We start from the raw sequence: 14,453 nt of genomic DNA on the forward strand, positions 1-14,453 counted from the left end.
CCACCTTGGCCTCCCAAAGTGCTGGGATTACAGGTATGAGCCACTGTGCCTGGCCTCATATTCTATTTTTATGTCCCTGAAATTGTATTCAACATGTGCTATTCAACTGACGATTTTCAATAGATCTTTGAAGTATATCAAAGATTACTTGAAAGTAATTTATTTAAAGTTACAGTTAGAATACATGATTTTTTTTTTTTTTTTTTTTTGAGACGGAGTCTCGCTCTGTTGCCTGGGCTGGAGTGCTGTGGCCGGATCTCAGCTCACTGCAAGCTCTGCCTCCCGGGTTTATGCCATTCTCCTGCCTCAGCCTCTCGAGTAGCTGGGACTACAGGCGCCCGCCACCTCGCCCGGCTAGTTTTTTTGTATTTTTTAGTAGAGACGGGGTTTCACCATGTTAGCCAGGATGGTCTCGATCTCCTGACCTCGTGATCCGCCCGTCTCGGCCTCCCAAAGTGCTGGGATTACAGGCTTGAGCCACCGCGCCCGGCCAGAATATATGATTTTTAAAAGATGCAATTATGAAATGAGATATAAACAAAAACATTTGACAAACCCTACAGAACATGTGCTATATATCTCCAAATAAGTGCTTTTGTTTATAACCACAAAAATCAATGGCAGTGTTCTTACCTGACAGCTTCACCACTGAGCACATTAAAACTAGGAGCACTGCAGTTTAACTTGCGCTACACCTCTCAGATGCAGGTAATGGACCTTAATATGCGCCCCCTCAGCTTTTTGTATTGTTTAGCAACTAGGATATTTGAGAAAAATTAAAAACTACCTATAATATATTCTCCCTGAAATATATTTATGCATGGTGAGGACTCAAGTTACACATCTTCCTCTGAGAAAGTAGACAAATAGTTATTCCAAAGGTTGCCTCAGGACCTCCTTTATGTTACTAATAGGTTGACACTGGCCAGAAAATACCATTTTGGTCTAAGTTAAGGCATTCATAAAATAATACAGCAAAAATAACGAAAAGATACAAATATTTATGGATATAGACATTACAACTGAAAAGCACCAGTGGCAGAACGGAAAAGTTGAAATATTTTTTCTTTTTCTGAGACAGGATCTTGCTCTGTCACCCAGGCTGAGTGCAGCGGTGCGATCATGGCTCACCACAGCCTCACCCTCCAAGACTCCAGTGATCCTCCCACCTCAGTCTCTCAAGTAGCTGGGACCACAGACGTATGTGACCATGCCTGGCTAATTTTTTTATTTTTTGTGGAGAAGGGGTCTCACTATGTTGTCCAGGCTGGTCTCAAACACCTGGGCTCAAGCAATCTTCCTGTCTCAGCCTCCCAAAGTGCTAGGATTATAGACGTGAGCTACTACGCCTGGCCAGGTTGGAATTTTTTTTATTTTTTTGAGTTTTAAAAGTTTAACTTTATTTTTTTTACTAAAGTCCAGAAATTTCTGTAAGACAAGTACATTAATGAAATGTTTCCAAAGAAATACTGAACAATATACACTCTAGTTTGCTGAGGGTTCCAGCTCAAGAGTTCAAACCTAATTCTTGTGCAATAAAAATCAGCATGGATAGCAGATGATCTAGAATACACTGTGTTTTGAAATCCACAGCTGGTTTCATTTTTAACCATAATGAAAAACCAGTACTCCTATTCCATCAAATGTGTTTTATAAGCAATAATAAATTCAGATCGCCGGGCACGGTGGCTCAAGCCTGTAATCCCAGCACTTTGGGAGGCCGAGACGGGCGGATCACAAGGTCAGGAGATCGAGACCATCCTGGCTAATCCAGTGAAACCCCATATCTACTAAAAAATACAAAAAACTAGCCGGGCGAGGTGGCGGGCGCTTGTAGTCCCAGCTACTCAGGAGGCTGAGGCAGGAGAATGGCGTAAACCCGAGAGGCGGAGCTTGCAGTAAGCTGAGATCCGGCCACTGCACTCCAGCCCGGACGACAGAGCGAGACTCCGTCTCAAAAATAAATAAATTAATTAATTAATTCAGATCCACTGTATTATGCAACATACATCTTTGGAAAGCAACATCAACAGTGAGATCAGATCAGTGGAAATATACACAGTGAAAAGAAATACACAAAGTACTGTAGTTTTATTAAAAACTACTACTTGAGAAAGAAATCTTTCCACAAATAGCATAAAACTGTACTATGATGAAAGGATTTGGGAAAGCTTTACAAAAGCTTAATTCCAATTCTATCTTCCTGAGAGTGGTGGCAAAGGGTATTTCCTTCCTTCTCTGGGACATCTGAAAACAACATTTACATACCCAGTACTATTTAGTATTTCCAGAATTTGTTTGCTGAATCCACATTTTGCTTCCTAGATGAAAAAAAAATTTATAAAGATTATATTTTTTATATGACCCGAGCAGCACGGTTGTACCTAAAACTCTGTCAACCAGCACAGCACTTGTCCATCGTGGATGCCACTGCTTTCACTCAGCTAGCAGAGCTTCTGCTAATCCCCTCTTCAAGCACGAACCATCTGCACATCAACCCAGGCACACGTGACCCACAGACTTACTTTGGTTTGTAACCACTTGAGATGACATGTGTTCCAACAGTTTATAATCTCTGTGGTCAAAAAGTTCTTCTAAGTGAAACCTAGATTTTCTACAAAGATTTCAGTTCATTCTTCACTTCACTCATGCAAAATGATCTTAACTCACTTAGTCTTTTTGCAATGATTATGACAATTATTTTCCCATTTCCAACTGGACTCTGACACTCTGACTTCTTCTTTTTTTTTTTTTTTTTTAGATGGAGTCTCACTCTGTCGCCCAGGCTGGAGTGGAATCTCGGCTCACTGCGACGTCTACTTTCCAGGTTCAAGCAATTCTCCTGCCTCAGCCTCCCGAGTAGCTGGGACTATAGAGGCGCACGCCACCACGCCCCGCTAACTTTTGGTATTTTTAATAAAGATGGGGTTTCACCATGACGGCCAGGATGGTCTCGCTCTCTTGACCTTGGGATCCACCTGCCTTGGCCTCCCAAAGTGCTGGGATTACAGGCATGAGCCACCACGCCCGGCCTCATTTATTTTTACATTGCAGAATACTAACACTTTTTTGAGTTTATGAAAATCTTAAGCTTTTTTCATGCCACAGGACTCCAAATTCCAGCAATCTTGTGGAAAAGATATGGTACCATGTAAACATTTTAATAGCCCTAATAACACTGTTTCCAAAATGTATTAAAACTTTCTAGGTTTCCAGAAAAAAACAGTTTTGAGAATAAATATCCGCTTAAACAATTACCAAGAATAAGAAAAAAAGTCACTTTATCATTACTAGGAATTATTAACTTCCTCTATTGTTTCAATACACTGAAGCAAAGCCAAAGAATTTAGGCTCTAACCTAATGATTCCAACATGTTGAAATTTATATTAACATTTTATTTGTTACTATTACTTTCATTACCTAATTATATTAACCAATTAGTTATGTTAACTAATTAGCTTCATTATACTAGTTAACTTACACACTAGTTATGGCAACCAGAGTCTGCCCTGTAAAGAAGTATTGAGTCCCTTTCCCAATGAGCAAAGTGGTTCTCTGTGTCACTTGCCCAGTGCATCTGGCTACCAAGTGAGGCAGTTTCTTTATTCCAACAGCCTCAACTTTCAAAGCTTTGGTTTCTTTATCTCTAAAACAGGCCAAACTCTGTCCAACCCTGCCTACTTCAACAACTGATTGAGAATTAAATAGAGGTTCAACTGCTACAAAATATGGTATAAATGTGTATGGCTGGTTTCTGGAAATTACCACTCTGATCTCAATCTGAAAGAAAATTAGTTCTGCTCAAACTATTAGTGGAAGTAATCTATCAAACTTGATATTCAAAATGACGCACAATCAATATGCACTTTCGTCAAAAAGCTACAAGAACCATCCCATTACAAATGAGAATTGCTGACCATTTCACTCATTCATCAAACACACACAGAGCACACCTACTACAGCCAGGGTTTGCTCCTCCACTGTCACAAAAGGACGATCTAGGGGTGCAAACCCAAGCACCACCAGGTTCCCTGCATTCAGGAAGTCCAGTGACTCAGCTGCACACTCCAGCAGTCCACAAACTCCAACAAAGGATAATGAAATAACAACTCATACAACCAGTATAGTGTTAACAGTGTTGACCACGTTAGCTGACAAAGTTTGGCAGTAGAAAGAAATGCACCCCACTGAGATGTTGATGATAAAGTCAAGCAAAATGTAGATTACTTTGTTTGATCTCCGTAAGCACCAATTAAGGCCTGGATAACTTCCTGATACTGCTACAGCTTCATTAGCTAAAGCTAGGAAAAAGAGATTTAACTGTCCCCTTGTTGCAGATGTTAACATCAAAAGAAATTACAAATAAAACCATTTTTGAGTTCTTTACCTGTTTGTTTCCTTTCATAAAGAGCATCACAGAAGCTTTATTTGTCAGCACTTTGAGCCTAAAGAGAGAAAATTGATATAAAACGGCTCAGCTCAATTATGCAACACCACTTTTCCTCCGCTTTGTGAGTAACATGCATATTTGAGGGATGGCAGGATGACAGTTCACAGCTTTGAGTGGTATTAAACAAGCAAATGCGTTGACATTTTCCTTGATTTCATTCTCTCCCTAAGCCACTGTAAAACACAATATGGCTTTTAAGGCAAAGAATGTTCCTTCAAGTTGCAATTTAAGCCCATCAACTCACAGTAATGAAAAAATAATAATAATAACCAATTCAGTAAGGACTTGTTCAATAAGGGGCCTATATATTACGCCCATCCAAAACTTCCAGAACTAGATCTTGTGTGCACCATCTTCCATCATGATGCTGCATACCACTGTACACGTGTAAAGCTCACAAGGTCAGACTGCAGGGTGACAGCATTAAACCTCAGTACATCAACTAATGCCAGGTACTAAAATCAAATACTCTCATCTTAACATTATATTTTATATAGTCTTTCCAACATCATAATCTAATATGCTGTCAGAAATTTTAATTATCTGTATACAGCCACAAGTTTAGTCACAAATCTCAGGAAAAGTCAGTGTTGGGACGACAGGTCACTAAAGAACCTAAGCCCATGGGGTCACGCCACCATGTTCTCCCAATTCAAGGCTCAAAAATCTCCTTATAAACACATCCCAAATGAAACGCATAAATCATGCACAAAGCTGTATCACTTACATTGCCAACCGAGTGGAATTAGCTCAAGTTCAGAAAAATATGAATGGATACAGAAATACGATGCTGACGCTGACAACCCAATAACTAACCCAGCCATCTGGATACAGGGAACCACAGCTCACAATGTACTGCCAAAATACACGTCACAAGTCCATGAACTCCACTTCCTGCATTCTGCTCACTAGGAGCCCTTTAAATTATTACTCAAAATATGCTGAATTTTACTTTCTACATAATTCTAGCCAGTTACCTTTTGGTGTCTGCAAGCACAGATTTAGAAACAGCACATTAGGAAAACAAAAGTCTGATGGAGACAAGGCAAGTAGCAAGTGTACTCAGCAGAGAAGGAAAATCAACTGAACAGCGAATACAAGCATATAAAAAGCACAGCTGTCCCTGGAGAACACACAGCCTCCATTGGCCAAGGGCATCACCAGGCTACAGGCAAGAACCACACATGAAGACGTTCAGAGTCAACAAAGGGATGCGGAGCGCCACTTTCTCACGAAGAACGCAGGAAATGGTACAAACCACAGGACAGAATGCGGTACTCAAAGATCAGCCTTACATACGTGGAATGGAACATTATTTATAGAAATTATTAATTAATGACAGACAAATGAGGTATTTATTATTATTACACACTTTTAGAAATTCTCAAGATGTTACATGGCAAAAAAAAATTACCAAAGGAAGGTTTATCTTACAATCTCCAGCCCCAACTATGAATGGCTGATTGCTCACCTAGTAAGCTCCTTTTTAAAGTTCTATATTAATTCACATTTACTGCAATAAAAATCCCATTAAGTTGCCTTATACACCAAAGTCCAACATTTCTGTAAGAGAACTTCTCCAAAAGCCAACTGAGATCCTTGATAAAACAAATACATGTTTCATAGCCCCAAAACCTGCTCGTGTAAGTTCTCGTGGTCTAGAAAGGCCATGAGAAGTGCCCAAAGCTTGTTGCGAGGTGATGAGCTTTTCACACTCACCACTTGTCACTCAGTGCTCTGGCGTTGGGGCAGCACCCGCAGCAGTCACCAAGGCTGCACCCAGGAAAACACGAGTGTGCTGAGGTTACGCCAAGGAGCAGTGACAAGACAACTGGACCCTGGCTCTGAAATGCAGAGAGGTAAGCAAAATTTGGTTGTTCCACAGAAACAATGACATTTCTATAAAAGCAAAGAAGATCCTCCACATGATCATTAAGTTGGTGCTAAAATTTCTCCGATCCAAATTAGATTTGCCAAAGTTTGCATGGCTAGTTTGACTAAACAATGAAATTATGACCTCTGGCATACAAATACCAAATCCTTGATTTCTACACAGAAAGAGCAATGCAAAACCTGAGGACTTTAAAATATTTTTAACATATTAAATGATAGACTATTTAAAACTTTCTAAAACACTTACCTTTCCTCTAATTTGGGAGCTTTGGGACAAATTGTATCCAGTTCTTCAGATGCTTCTAGCTCCTAAAATAAGCACACATGTCAGTTTTATAAAAAAAAATTATTATAACATAAATCTCCTTGATCACACCATAACACAGCTTATTGATCAATCAACTAATCAGAAATACTGTGTATTCACTGCAGGTTCTTATTAGTAAATATAGATTCATAAGAAATTTGTATCTTAGATTTATCACATTTTAAGAAGTATGCTCTAAATGGAATTTATTTACAAAGCACAGACTTCTCAATTCTAACCTTAATTATATCAAGTCCTCCTATGAGCTCTCCAGAAACATAGAGCTGAGGATAGGTAGGCCAATTGGAATAGGCTTTGAGTCCCTGTCGAACCTCTTCATCTGAGAAGATATCAAAACTGCTAAACTGAATATTATGTTTGTGAAGAATTTCCACCATCTGCTTGCTGAAACCTGTACACAAAAAAAGAAAATAAAGCACTTAGCTTCTCTCTCTCGAAACACATACACATGATAATACATTAGTTCAGCATACATATCATCTAATGGACATAGACACCTGCCTTATTTTGCTGGTGATTCACTTAGCATGGCTGAATAGTATACAAACAGAAAATAAATTCCTGGATCCCCTTATTTGACCTTGAACCATATCACACACTCAGGTATGACTTAACTTTTTGACACAACTGTGAGTATTTTAAAAAAAAAAAAAAAAGTGGTGTATTTATTAAAGTTACTCTTCAGTATCATGGACATTTTTTGTCACAGAAGAAATAGCACTAGCCAAAAAGCACAGACCTGAGGGTGATGGTGCACACCCGTAATCCCAGAGACTGGGGAGACTGAGGTAAGAGGATCACTTGAGACCAGAAGTCTGAGGCTGGAGCAAGCTATGAGAATGTCACTGCACTCCAGCCTCCAGTTTGAGTGACAGAGCAAGACCCTGTCTTTAAAAAAAACCAGAAATCTGAATCTGACACCTGCTCCCTCTACCCACCAAGGTGACACATGATGAGGCCATGGGTGGCCTCCGCTCAGCACTTTCCTAGTAATCAGGAGACTGACCTGACGCTCTGGACAGTCCCTCCCAGCCTTCCTGTTGTGAACCTACAAGAATCAGTTCTGGGCAGAGGAAAAAATTCTACAATTGTTATTTTTAACTACTACTTGACTATACTAAAAACTCAATGCTGTTTCGTTTCTACTGCCATTTTACTACTTCCTGAGTTCCCACTTTGGTAGTTCTCAATCTTCACTATCTCTAAGTAGGATAAATTAAAAATCAAGAAGGCATGTGTTCTCCTGTAGTCTGAAATACACACAGTACATTGAATTTTAAAGCTATCTTCTCTGTTGTTATATATGAACCATCAATAGATTGACGGTATTCTTTCTCATCTCATGTCATAACTTGACAGTTTCTTTTTTAAAACTATTTACACTCCCTAAAGTATGTAATGTAATTTTTTTTACTACACTATAGTGACAATTTTATGTTCCATGATTTTATTATACTTTTGTGACACATTTTTATTCTGTACTTTTTTGACATCATCTTATTATGACATTAGAACTGAAGAATAAGAGTGTGAATATCAGTCTTTTATAAACCTATTAGCCTAGTCTGAAAAAAAAAGTATTTTTCTTTCCATAAGCTAATTCTTCTCCATTGTTCCCAATACTTTGTAGGGCCCTACTCTTTCACGCCTCATTCTTCTTCTCAAACACAGTTATAATTCACTGGAAAAGAACCTATTCTTCAGATTCAAAATTTCTAAAAGACTTAGCAGTATCAGCAATTATTTTTAAATAAAATCAAACCATAAAATTCAATATAAGATTAATTGCAAGAATGGGCTTTACTGATGTCACCCAAAATCATATTTACTATTAAAACATGGATCTACAAGTGAGCTCCATTTTCCAGTTCTGCAGTTTATTGAGATGAAGCACTAGTATTTATTTGTATAGCATGTAAGTTGCTTTTCCTACATCTGAAGTGTGAAGTTCATGTACAGCCTGAAGTAAAACACTGATTCTGAAATTTTTTTATTCATCTGGGAGTTCATTAGTAAACAGCTAACGGCTGATTGCTGATGGTTATTCTGTTGCCAATATATTAACTCATTTTTACTGTAACTGGCTGAGAAAAAGCTTTATTTTAGCTTTAGGCAATTACATGCAGACTAGAAAGATTGATTGGTAGTGTTTCATTTTTAAGGGTTAAAGTGGCAGACTAGAAATGTTATGCTTAAGGATAAGATGGCAAGAAGGCTTTATTCTAGTAACAAAATATTTACACACTTCTTTTAAGAAAAATGTATGCAAGCAATAAAAATATTTAAATGTAGAAAAGTAATGTTTAACTGCCACAGAATCCCCATTTCCACCCCCAGTCATTTCTACTCATGACGTGAATTAGGTGCCTAACACCGCATCTCATCACTACCTAACAATAAACCCTAAAAAACATCTTTGAAACCTGATTTCGTGGCTGATACTGATTTAAAAGTAAGAGCCCCGTTGAATGACTCTCACTGCAGGAGGAATATGTGACTATGACTCAAAAACCTTTTGCTTTGCTAAAAGCTTTGTTAACTGAAATAGCTGTAAGAATTCCCAAATAATTAACCTGCTCTAGGATTTAAGATTCTGTTTAAGATGACATATATCTCAGTGCTTCTGGAAACTCTTCCTAAAACAAGCATTTTCCTGTCTTCATGAGGATCACAGAATAAGGACAATCCAATTCTTTTCAACTGAGACCCTATCTACATGTCAGGCTCATAACACACCATACAATTCTGCAGGCAGAGCCCACGGGAAGGATAAGAAGATGGAGACATGACCTATGCAGGAGCTGGGCTGAGTCCAATGGGGCTCCAGCAGAAACCCTAAAAATGGCTTTCAAGGTTTCCTAGATATAAAATTTAAATGTTATTCATTCATGTTTTTCTGATTAGCAGAAAGCAAGGTGGGGACCAACTAAACAGACATCATTATACTCCACAGTGGAGTTCAGCGGTGTTAGCAGAGGTAGCGCTTTCAAAGCTAATTTAGTGCAAAGCAAGGAAAGAGCAGCCACGTGCATGTTCACAAGATGAGACGGCCAGTGCTTTTATAAAGGGGGCTTTGCCTACACCCTTCTCTAAAATGCCAGCAGAAGAGCAAAAACAATGCTCCACTAAGCAGGCTCAGAAAGGAACAGCAGAGGGTCCAGGGGACTTATGTCCCCATAAGAAAACAGTTTAAAAATATTTTCCAGTTAATCCTAAGTATTTTATTAAAGAACAGCAACATTCTTAAATCATCTATTTACTATGTAAGACAGAAAGACATGTAACAGAAAATATTGGGAAACAGAAAAACCCATTGAAAATGTAGTTATAAAAATTACATAGAAAACAAGTACTTTGAAAGAAGAAACTGTAACCGTTCAATCGTATGTATCTCAAAATATTTATTGTCTTGTATTAATTAAATATCTATAGCACCTTGTTTTCAGATGGCTCTGAAATGTGTTTTGTTCTCTTTTGTTTTGTTTTGAGACGGAGTTTCACTCTGTCACCCAGACTGGAGTGCAGTGGCTCGATCTCGGCTCACTACAACCTCTGCCTCCCAGGTTCAAGCGTTTCTTCAGCCTCAGCCTCCCAAGTGGCTGGAATTACAGCACGCCACCACGCCCAGCTAATTTCTGTATTTTAGTAGAGACAGGGTTTCACCATGTTGGCCAGGCTGGTCTCAAACTCCTCATCTCAAGCGATCCGCCCACCTCAGCCTGTCAAAGTGCTGGGATTACAGGGGTGAGCCACCACGCCCAGCCCTGAACTATTTCAAAGTTTCTTTTTTATTCTATTATTTGTGCAGTCTTCCAAATGTCACTCCATTATAATAATATAAATAATATGTTTAACATAAATATAAAAATGCTAGCAGTATATTCTAATTCAGTTTAATAAAGTAAAAGGTAAGCAGAAAAATTATAATTTCTAAATTTCTCTCTAATTTACTTGAATAATCATACAATATCTGCACTGAAAAGGCCCTCCAAGATTGGCTCCAACAGCCAATCTTCTTCCCAACAGCACCAGAAGGAATTAAAGGCACAAGGAAGGTACCTGACTTGTCTCCAAAGTTACTAGGCCGCAGGGGTGGGCCCTGAGGCTGGCCTGGCATGACATCCAGTGTAGTACACTTCCCAGGACACCCTTCTCCTCCGAGCACCCCCTCCCCAAGCTTCAGTGTTGCCACCTGTCTTTTCATTAGTTTTATCATTCAGAAAAGACTGAGACTGCTGCTGTTCAACCCCAAAGGAGAGAATACTGTAGAGATTTCACTCTAGGTGTGCTTCACCCACATTTCATAGCCAGTTCTACTGTACCTGAGATCTGAATGAAGGTACTGAACACGATCCATCCGACTGAAGTGGTAAGTTCTCACTTAGTGGCTACCACATAAAGTACAAGAAATGATTTTCATGTTTCATGGAAGAAGGTGAATGTGAACCATTTGCAGCCCCCATTATTAACAAAATAACAAACGCAACAGAGACTATCTGTTGCTACCTTTAGTTTAGTACAGACTAAGTTAGCTTTGCAATACATAAACAGCAGGCATTATGTGACACATAAATACTGGCAGTGAAATTTTTTAGGCAGAACTAAGAGATACTTTTAAGACAGAATTCACAGGTGGCTCACGACTGTAATCTCAGCACTTTGGGAGGCCGAGATGGGCGGATCACCTGAGGTCAGGAGTTCAACACCAGCCTGACCAACACAGACAAACCCTGTCTCTACTAAAAATACAAAAAAATTAGCCGGGCGTGGTGGCAGGCACCTGTAATCCCAGCTACTCGGGAGGCTGAGACAGGAGAATCGCTTGACCCCTAGGAGATGTAGGTTGCGGCCCGCTGAGATCGCACCATTGCTGGGCAACAAGAGCAAAACTCCATCTCGAAAAAATAAGAATTCATCATGAAACTTTAGTTTTAAAAGTAGACATTATCATAACCTAATATGTAATTTAATAACCCTACAGGGAAGAATTTAGAATCAAATTCACACTAGAAGCTTGGCTATCTTTATAGCGTCACTCTGGACATGCTGTAATCACATTAAGAGCATACTCAAAATAAAGTCCCTCCTGTGTAGTTGATACAAATACTCTTAGAGTCTCAACAGCATCATCAAATGGCATTAAATGCTCAATTATGCAGCATACTAATGTTGTACTAGGCACAGTAAAAAGAAAATAACATAAACCCAGTACCAGAGGGGTCAAATAACTCTAAAACTTACTTAAGGACAAAATTATAAGCATCCATGTGTACAGAAAATAAGAGTGACTACAGGCCAAGATTTCGAAATCTTTCCATTACTAGCAGCTATAAACTGGAAATGACAGCAATGCGGGAAGAGAATCATTAGACAGTGATGACACAGGGGAGGCAAAAGCACACAGGGTGGACACAAAAACACTAAAATATTCCACAAATTTTTTAATTGCTGAATCTGAACTAGGTGAAAAACAGGAGGCTCCAAGAAAGAAAAAATAACTGCTAACAGCACAAGCAGCTAAACAGGCAAAAGAGACAGCAATACGGCAGTTGGAACCTAATCCTAACTCTGCTTACCAGGGGATCTTGGGCAAGTCACCTCTATCTTTGAGTCTGAGGACTTCAGTATAAAACAAAAATCTGAATTAGATGAGTTCCGACACTCCTTTTGGTTTCAACATTCTGAGTCCATAATGCAAACTAATTCTTTTTTTTTTTTGAGACGGAGTCTCGTTCTGTCGCCCAGGCTGGAGTGCAGTGGCGCAATCTCGGCTCACTGCAAGCTCCGCCCCCCGGGTTCACGTCATTCTCCTGCCTCGGTCTCCCGTGTAGCTGGGACTACAGGGACCCGCCACCATGCCCGGCTAATTTTTTTGTGTGTATTTTTAGTAGAGACGGGTTTCACCGTGTTAGCCAGGATGGTCTCCATCTCCTGACCTCGTGATCCGCCCGTCTTGGCCTCCCAAAGTGCTGGGATTACAGGTGTGAGCCACCGCGCCTGGCCTGCAAACTAATTCTTCTATAGTGTCATTGGGAGTTATAAGCTTTCTGATTTTAAAGGTATGTGAACACAAGTATAAGATGTATAGTATAGCTTGGAAACAGGATGCCCATCTCAACCAAACCCTGTTCTGGGAAAGCACCCATTTTGTATATATTATCTTAAAGGCAGCTTCTTACCACAGCGTGGTTCTTGAGGAGTTCCTTTCATAAACAGCATGCAGGGGGCAGCATGAGTCAATTTCTTCAAGCGAAGGTTGAGATCTTCTTTAAGATGTTCATTAGCGCTGGGTGGGAAGGAGCCACTAGATGCATGTCGCTGAACTTTTTTGGTCAACTCTGGGGCATGTGCACCATCTAATCGGTCGATTTTCTGAGAATTCTAAAGTTTAAAAAGTTATTTAGAATACGTGCAGCATTCCATAATAATGACATTGTTCTAGCAAATTTTTAAAGGGGACAACAGTATTACTGGAGATGTAAAAAAAGAAACCCTCATTGCCAACTGCCTGCACTGCATCTCAATTTTAGAAATACATAATAATTTTTTTCTTTTCTTGGAAACACACAGAGAAAACACTGCAACATCTCAAAGTCAAATCAGGTCAGTCTAACATAACACAAAAAAGACTGCCCCCACACTGGCTGGGATGAATCTATTATTAAGTATAAATGAGGCACTTGGGGAACTACGATGACACCCATGGGTGCCCAGCACAGTTGTGCACCTGCTTCCTAAGACTCATTCATCAAACCAGAACCAGCCAGAGGTTCCATTACATCCAGGCACATGCTCTGAACAACCAATTTAACCAACTCAGGGAACACTGGGGTTCCACAGCCACATATCTGAATTTTGATCAAGCAGCTCTTGATTCTGGCTGCTGGCCCTACACAGTCCATGTAAGATGTTGGCAAGCAGCTGGCATGGTCTTCTTTTTCAGCATGGGTGCAAAAATGAGACTATCAGAAGAAAGGTGGAGGGCCAGAAACAGCCAAATACCTAATATTCGGGGATTGGGGAGAGGGTAAAGACACAAAATAGGTAGCCCCATGGCACCCTACAAATGGATAATCTCTTGTACCACCTTTATCCTTACCTTAAAAAACAGAAAAGTGGGAACAGAGCTAATTTCATATTTTTCAGATACTTCAGGAACACCTTCAGCTTCCAACTTTAAAATAAAAGAATTCAAACTTGATTATTACAAGGTCCTTTTTCTCTACTTCGATATGTAAATCAGTTTCACATGCATTATTCCTTCAAGTAGTTGGCATTTTTAAAGAGTACGGTACAAAAGTTTATGACACATTTACATTTAAATGAGACTCACTGGGCTGGCATGTCATCCACTGAGTTTGCAGTGTCAAAACAGGTTCAGAGGTTTTTATTTTGTTGCACATTTCAAAAGATGCCTGGAGGCTGTGAATAAAATTTTTGGTGCACTAGTGACCTAGTAAATTTTCAATCATATGCAGCTACTACTATATTGAAATCCATAAATCACTGACCCCAGTTATGTCATGATTACAGTGCTTATTTTCTGCCCACAGCAATTCTTGCTGTTTGCTCTATTGACTAATTTCAAGAGGCAGTACATCATGACTGACAGTTGCAGCCTTCTGCAAATTATGAAGCAAAAAGGACTATTTTTTCAATAAACTATTGATGTCTGATAAATTTTGCTTTTAACTCCTGCAAGGCTGCTGGACACTAGGCAGATATCTTGCTAGGTTACTTGCTTCCGGTCTATTTACAATGTAAATGCCTTTTAAATAAGA

At 39.5% G+C, this 14,453-nt stretch overlaps 1 protein-coding gene across 1 annotated transcript in view; it reads right to left on the minus strand.

The window, feature by feature from the left end:
• GLRX3 (glutaredoxin 3) overlaps positions 1 to 14,453 on the minus strand; it is a 44,539-nt gene that overhangs the window by 7,101 nt on the left and 22,985 nt on the right. Inside the window, exons 3-8 of the mRNA XM_023224311.2 lie at positions 13,772 to 13,846; positions 12,852 to 13,053; positions 6,891 to 7,063; positions 6,592 to 6,653; positions 4,389 to 4,446; positions 2,269 to 2,321 (exon numbers count right to left, since the gene is read on the minus strand). Of these exons, the coding sequence (XP_023080079.1) occupies positions 2,269 to 2,321; positions 4,389 to 4,446; positions 6,592 to 6,653; positions 6,891 to 7,063; positions 12,852 to 13,053; positions 13,772 to 13,846 (623 nt within the window). The remainder of the gene's footprint in view (positions 1 to 2,268; positions 2,322 to 4,388; positions 4,447 to 6,591; positions 6,654 to 6,890; positions 7,064 to 12,851; positions 13,054 to 13,771; positions 13,847 to 14,453) is intronic.

The sequence above is a fragment of the Piliocolobus tephrosceles genome, chromosome 9 (assembly GCF_002776525.5).
Source record: "Piliocolobus tephrosceles isolate RC106 chromosome 9, ASM277652v3, whole genome shotgun sequence".
Lineage (NCBI taxonomy): Eukaryota > Metazoa > Chordata > Mammalia > Primates > Cercopithecidae > Piliocolobus > Piliocolobus tephrosceles.